The 7,583-nt window shown below is 33.8% G+C and overlaps 1 protein-coding gene across 2 annotated transcripts; it reads left to right on the top strand.

The window, feature by feature from the left end:
- The first annotated feature begins 1 nt into the window (after window position 1).
- Window positions 2–3,438, top strand: LOC140971393 (probable pectinesterase 53). 2 transcript variants are annotated; one of them, XM_073433649.1, is made up of 6 exons: window positions 2–787; window positions 869–1,106; window positions 1,412–1,601; window positions 2,021–2,227; window positions 2,507–2,745; window positions 3,100–3,438. In XM_073433649.1, the coding sequence occupies exons 1-6, from the start codon at window positions 43–45 to the stop codon at window positions 3,245–3,247; spliced, it is 1,767 nt and encodes a 588-aa protein (XP_073289750.1). In that variant the 5' UTR covers window positions 2–42; the 3' UTR covers window positions 3,248–3,438. The 2 variants fall into 2 exon arrangements, with proteins under 2 accessions (XP_073289750.1, XP_073289749.1); XM_073433648.1 differs by having other exon boundaries at window positions 2–1,106.
- Window positions 3,439–7,583: the final 4,145 nt, after the last annotated feature.

Raw genomic sequence — 7,583 nt, 5'->3', positions numbered from 1 at the left:
AAGCAACTGCTCCAAATTAAAACACCACTTTCTCTCTTAAAAATGTTGAATTTCAAGCAAATTTTGTATTTTAGTTTCCTTTTTCTACTTCTAAATGCGAGCCACACACTTTGCCACTTAAAGGAACTGCAGCCAAAGGAGTCATGTTCGGATGAGAAGCAAATGAAAGTGAACACGACGCAAGAACTGAAGCCAAAGAAAAGTGATGCGGGGAAGCAAATGGAAGTGAACACGACGCAAGAATCGAAGCCAAAGAAAAGTGATGCCGGGAAGCAAATGGAAGTGAACACAACGAAAGAATCGAAGCCAATTGCGGGGAAGCAAATGGAAGTGAACACGACGCAAGAATCGAAGCCAAAGAAAAGTGATGCGGGGAAGCAAATGGAAGTGAACACGACGCAAGAGTCGAAGCCAAAGAAAAGTGATGAGGAGAAGCAAATGGAAGTGAACACGACGCAAGAGTTGAAGCCAAAGAAAAGTGATGTGGGAAAGCAAATGGAAGTGAACACGACGCAAGAGTTGAAGCCAAAGAAACGTGATGTGGGAAAGCAAATGGAAGTGAACACGACGCAACAGTTGAAGCCAAAGAAAAGTGATGCGGGGAAGCAAGTGGAAGTGAACACGACGCAAGAATCGAAGCAAAAGAAATGTGATGACGAGAAGCAAATGGACGTGAACACGACGCAAGAATCGAAGCCAAAGCAAAGTGATGCGGGGAAGCAAATGGAAGTGAACACGACGCAAGAATCGAAGCCAAAGCAAAGTGATGCGGGGAAGCAAATGGAAAGTCCTGCCGGGAAGCAAATGGAAGTGAACACGACGCAAGAATTGAAGCCAAAGCAAAGTGATGCGGGGAAGCAAGTGAAAGTGAACGCGACACAAGCTCAACACTCGGAGCTACAATTCATGAAATGGATTAGTTTTGTTGGGAAGCTGAAGCACACCTCTTTCAAGGCTGCGAAGAATAAGGTGACCCCTTCTTTTTTTCTCACGGTCGATAAGAACGCAGGACTCGGGGACTTTACGTGCATTCAAGACGCCATCGACTCGTTGCCGATAATCAATCTTGTCCGGGTTGTCATCAAGGTTCATGCAGGAGTTTACACGTGAGTATCGATCCTTGAGCCTTTGGCTTTCTTTCACATGTTCCATTCTCATGAATTACCACAATTAATACTATCTTATTCCTGTTGTAGTTATCGCACATACACTATCTCAAAAATCCGATGAAGTAATTGTATTTTGTCTTTTTACACGTGCTTATTTATTTTCTTTGTATTTTGTTTTGAACTCGGAGAGAGGATGGGTGAAATGAGACAATTCAGCTACATGACATATTTATAATTAGTCGTTACTAGTTAAATTTTAGTAGTAATTAATTGCAATTATGTAAAGACTTAATTGCATGCAGGGAGAAGGTATCAATACCAGCAACCAAATCATTTATAAGCATAGAGGGCGCAGGAGCAGAAAAAACAATTATTCAATGGGGCGATACTTCCCAGACTATTGGCCCAAATGGCATGCCTCTCGGTACATTTGGTTCCGCAACTTTTGCAGTCAATTCTCCATATTTCATAGCCAAAAATATTACAGTCAAGGTAATTAAATAATCCTATTTAAATTATACATATCTATATCTCTATATTAATTTCCTTTTTTAGAAACATGGAGCATGTAAGTTGATCGAATTTTGATTTTGATCACCTAACTGATCAAATTTAATTTCAATCTAAAAGTGAAAAAAAGATTTGCACAAATGCCGAGGAAGATAACCAGATAGGTCTAGTTTTGCAAAAAAAAATTGTACACGGTCTTTCTATTTGCGCTGGAACACTAACATGACGCCAGATTCCTGATGTGGAACTTAGGAAAAAGAGAGGAAATTTTTTTTAAAAGAAACATCGTTATTGGATTTGATTTGTTAAAAAATACCAAAAAGTCACAATATTTTGCTATTATTCCTAATGGTAATCCCATTTAGGTAGCGATTAATTATTAAACTGAACAATGAGTGCAGAATACGGCGCCGGTTCCCACGCCGGGAGCAGTGGGGAAGCAAGCCGTGGCATTTAGGATATCTGCGGACACTGCTTCACTTGTTGGTTGTAAGTTCTTGGGTGCACAGGACACACTATACGATCATTTAGGAAGGCATTATTACAAAGATTGCTATATTGAAGGCTCCGTCGACTTCATCTTTGGGAATGGCCTCTCCATGTTTGAGGTAAATAAATAAATTACTCTCCAAAATCAAGAGATTTTTTACGGCAACGTGACGTATACAGTTGAATTATCAAAAAGATGGGTGCTGGTATATGTTCATAATCAGATGTTCAATTATAATAGATTACAAATAATTTAAAAGATTTGATATCTAGTACTGATTGAAAAAAGAAAAAAATGGGATTTTCTGTAAGTAAAAATTCCTAAGATATGTATTTAGATGGTTGAAAAATCTGTAGCTATATATGGATACTAACAATAATTGAGGCGTACGGTGCAGAACTGTGCGGTTCATGCAATAGCTGGAGCGATAGGAGCAGTGACAGCACAAGCAAGAAAGAGCATATTAGACGTCGACAGTGGTTTCTCCTTCGTGAACTGTAAAGTCACGGGCTCAGGCGCACTGTACCTGGGAAGAGCATGGGGAGCTTTTTCTAGGGTTGTCTTTGCCTACACACATATGGACAATATTATCATTCCAAAGGGATGGTATAATTGGGGAGATCCCTCCAGAGAAATGTAAGTACTAATTATATACATACCTTCGTAATTTCTATATTATAAATGAAATTAAACAAATTAATTATGGCCACCCTGAAAGTCGTATCTTGTGATGTTATATTTACTGGTGAGCATTCGGTTTTCGAAAACCTCAGGGAATATGCAAGATAAACAAAAACCTGAGGGAATACACGTGCATGTAATTTTAAAAACTTAACGAGAATAAATGTAAGATCGAGAGAGACATATCAAAGTTACCTAGATTTTTTTGTTACAATTATAAATTCCGGGAATGTATATGTAATTAACTATATCTAGCTTCTGGTGCTAATAATAAGAGTGATTAATTTACTATGTGTTGGGTGATTGCAGGACTGTATTCTATGGGCAATACAAGTGCAGTGGAGCAGGGGCAAGTCATGCAGGAAGAGTGTCTTGGTCCAGGGAGCTAACCGACGAAGAAGCCAAGCCTTTTATTTCTCTTACATTCATTGATGGATCCGAATGGGTCAATATGTGATCAATGTTAATAATAATATGCAAATCATTGGATTGTACAAATTGTGCTTCAAAGTTAGATCAGAGTTTCTTAGATAGTTAGATTTATTTTAAGTTTGTTTAGAAGATGTCGTTCGACATGAGTAGGTAGTTTCATCTTGTAATAATATGTACAAATAATGATTTGATTATACACAATCTCGTTTTGTTCCATGATTCTTCTTCTTCGTAGATCAGCACACGGGAAAATTATGGAATCTTATTGTATAATCCTACCATCGGTATCATGACTATCGTGTATATTTAAAAGTGTTTTATCTGGTCTAACATATGGTTCTTAATTTCTTAATTATTTCCCGATCTCCTGATATTCATATATACGTACACAAAACTGAGAGAGTCTGGCTCACAAACAATCCAAAATCTGGTCAATTCATGTTTTCCTGATTCATGTTTAATTCTAATTATATATTTATCATTTATTCAAGAAATAATTGAAAGAAATTATACAATTTTATATGGGTTTTTGGATCAGACTGAACTAGGCAGCTAAAAAAAGGTGTCCGTATGGGTTTTTGAATTCAGATTTTGCTTTACAGCCCCTATATTTTTGTACCTAAGGTAAATGGGGGTTTAACTAATATTTTATGCAATTTAATTGAGAAATATGTAAGTTTTGCTTTCGTATTGCTTCAAAAATTTTAAGCGGGCCTCCGAATATCCGTATGGTGGATACTATATGGGCTCAAAAGTAGAAACAGAGGGGCCAATAAATATTATAAACAAAAGGTACATTGACAGCCCACAGATCGCAGCGCTGCTTTCAAATCAGCCCAAAAATAGGTTGATAATATTTAAATTATTTCAAACTACATCACCGAAATTATTATAACCTAAATAAAATCATGAATTGATTTTTTTAAATCCGTTTGACTTGTTCCGATGAATTTGTTAAATTTGAATTTACTATCGAATCAAGCACTTACATTATTAACTACGATGAATTTCAAATCGACTCAAGACACATATGTTATTTGAAATTCAATGGTTTGTATTTTTTTCTAAATCGAATATCTCCAGCAGGGTGAAATCCGCCAGTCTAAATGCAAGATCAAATAAGTTGGGAATTCTACTTACTTTGTGGTATTGTAAGATTTTAGATATCTAATATAATTCCACAACAAAACGTGATGTCATACTTAAATGAATAGCACATGGTGACTTTGCCAGCCCTACAAATGCTGAAGATTTTAATGTTCAACCACCTATGGTCCTTGATCATATTGTAGCTCTTAAGATGAGCTAGCCATCCGTGTATTATATAATAAATTGATATTTGAACTATTAAAATTTTAATCGAATCGAATACCGTTTTGAAAAGAATATGTCCAACGATGGACATATGTTAATTAAACTATATTTTAACCTTCTAAAAAAAACATTTTGAAATCATGATTTTACATATATATAATCTCGTTGAAAAATTGAATTGCATAAGTAAATGCAATGTGGATAAGATCAAGGTTATATCATTGGGTCACGACCGATAATATATCACGTGCTAATTAAAAGGGTGAATTATATCTTTGGAGCTGTTCTAGATAAATAAATAAAAATTTGAAAAAAAAAAGAAAATATATAGACATACTCATATTAGACCATCATGCATGTTTCCAACGCTCACATGCATGCACTATCAACCAATTCTTGGTTACTCCACATTCTCTACAGTTGTCACCTTATCTAAATACACACACATATATAAACATTGCTGGTTTATGGAACGAGAGGATGAAAAATGTAATGATAAATCTGTTCATATATAATGAATTATATTAATTATTTATTGAATTCGAACCAAATATCGGATGAAACAAAAACATAATCAATTAATACATCATAATTTACATAAAAAACAATATATATGTGTATATATATATAGAGAGAGTTGTTACCATTTCTTCAGTTTCACTAGCCTCCAACAAGACCATCATCATCATCCCAACCCACACCCATCATGCCTGTCTACATCTTAAAATATGACCTAATCACTGTATCTATAGACCTAGCTACAGACCTATATACATGTGGCCGGGATATAAGATATATAACCAACCCTAAATATAGCCTTTGTCCACTTTACTTCCAACAGGTTCATTGGGAACTCCAACTTGATTCTGAATATTCTTTTCGGGCATAAAGAAAAAAAGAAGAGGGGTTCAATATTCAAACTATACTGTTTCTGTATTTCACCAAAATATCATGATATGTTTCCCAAAGTGGAGCTGGTGGATTTCATTTCCATCCTCCTTTGAAATAATGCCTGCATGTGTTGTCTGTGGAGTTATTCCCCTGCAGGCTTCTTAGTAATAAATGTTAATAATTCACTAGATATTAATTATTGTCATGTTCTGTTCTGAGACACTGTGTGTGGACCTGCAAAATAAAGAATGTGCGCGTGTTATGGCATTGCATTAACCAAGTTCCAGATCCAGAAGATAAAAATGGAGCAGATCATATATACAGGAAGTAAATTGATTTTACCTTGTGTGTATATATGTGTATATTGTGAATTTGTGATAAAACAAAACATTAATGTATGTTTCAATGCATTTTTAAAATCATTTTTGACACACACTCTTTCGTCTCTAATTGGATTAATTCGTTTGATGCGAACGATGAGAAACATTATTTTTTTCTACATCATTGTTTCATAAAGTTTTTTTAATTCGAGTTATATATCTTTTGTTGTTAATATATTTTAATTTATATATATCATCCTCGTACTTTATATTTTTTATTGTTTTATCTCACTAACCAAATTACGTCTTAATACCAGAATGATAAAGTACGTACGTAAGTGTCCATGTATTTTCTAAAAAGGATGGATACTCGCAAAATTTTGTGTTGGACTTTGCAGAAATTAAGACGAGACATATACACACTTAAAATAATATTTTCCATCCATAGAAAGGGTTACTATTATTGTGTTCAAAATAAATCGGAAATAATACTTAAGATTGCATTTTGGTGGAAGAATTTTGATTTGAAGAATTTGTAGGAATGAATGTTTGCTATTTTACCGAAAGTTATATCTTATAGTAACAGCACAACTCAAATCTTTTAAATTCTACATCAGCTTAAGCGCCAAGTTTCGATTACTCTATCAGTATGGACAATTATTGTAGTCAACGATCCTTATCTCAAGCTCCACGTTTCGCGATTGATTTATTAGCAGTAACAAATATCGCACCCAACAAAATTATTTGAAGGAGGAAGGGTTTGAAATAATTACATAGTGAGATTAATTTGAAATCCATTACAATGCTGAATCAAAATATAATCAATGATTTAAAATCCTTTGTAAAAGAATTTATTCGAACTAATGAACCAGTTTAAAATCATCAATTCAAATAAACCTAAAAGTTTTTACTTTTACTTTTTACTTTTCAAATCCTGTATCATTTTCATGCATTCTATAAAATTTCAATTTTATCATAAATTATAATTCTCCATTCGATCGATCCGAAAAGCAAGTTCAATTGCCATGTTTTGGATTAAGTAAAATAATTGCTCATTTCTGAAATTACGAAATCCAGGCCCAATAACTTACTATGATTTAAGAAATCAAATGGCATAAAAAACATTAAAGCTAAGCAAAGACTAAGAAAATTAACAACCCTTAATCTGAGAAAATAAATTACTTACTTGTATGCCATAATGAGATTTATTGGGAAATATTAAATTCGAAATTTAGTACCTACAAATTTTATCCGTATAAAATACCTATCCAATACACAAAATAATGGCCAGTTTTTCTAGTTAGGGATGTTTATGAATTTTCAGTGTATTATATAATCACGGAATCAGGGGACATCTTTCGGCAAATAAGTACTTGAGGTGAACTTATTCTAGGACTTGTTAAGAAGCAAACTAAGGAACGTGCATATGTTGTTTTCGAATTATTCCACGCATTACGAACGCGTTATTAAAGTTTTTTTAAAATAGTTTTGCAGGGTTTTTCGTTTGCGAATTTGGTCTTTTATATCATAAAATTTCATTTTTAGTTTTCTATGTATTTTTTTGTTACAATTTTAATCTTTTCCTACGTGACGCTGATACGTCCGATGTCATATAAATATTTTTATGTAAAAAAACTAAAATTACATAACAAATAACGAAAATTTCGCAAAAATGAAAAATAGATGACTAAAACTCAATTATGATATATAACATAGCATATCAAAATCGCAGAGTGTCAAATATAGTGGACGGGAAAAGCAATTTTCCCTTTTTGTTATTTTATGGAGCTTTTGACATGTATTTTTTTGGTTCAGTTTTTTGAAGCCAATAATATT

The sequence above is a fragment of the Primulina huaijiensis genome, chromosome 2 (genome assembly GCF_012295235.1).
Source record: "Primulina huaijiensis isolate GDHJ02 chromosome 2, ASM1229523v2, whole genome shotgun sequence".
Lineage (NCBI taxonomy): Eukaryota > Viridiplantae > Streptophyta > Magnoliopsida > Lamiales > Gesneriaceae > Primulina > Primulina huaijiensis.
The sequence above is the reverse complement of the archived record's forward strand: the minus strand, read 5'-3'. Positions and strand labels throughout refer to the sequence as shown.

Coding starts and splice junctions, on each gene's coding strand:
- LOC140971393 (XM_073433648.1), top strand. CDS start 43: ATGTTGAATTTCAAGCAAATTTTGTATTTTAGTTTCCTTTTTCTACTT. Junction 1,107..1,411: donor GTTCATGCAGGAGTTTACAC/GTGAGTATCGAT, acceptor AATTGCATGCAG/GGAGAAGGTATCAATACCAG. Junction 2,228..2,506: donor ATGGCCTCTCCATGTTTGAG/GTAAATAAATAA, acceptor CGTACGGTGCAG/AACTGTGCGGTTCATGCAAT.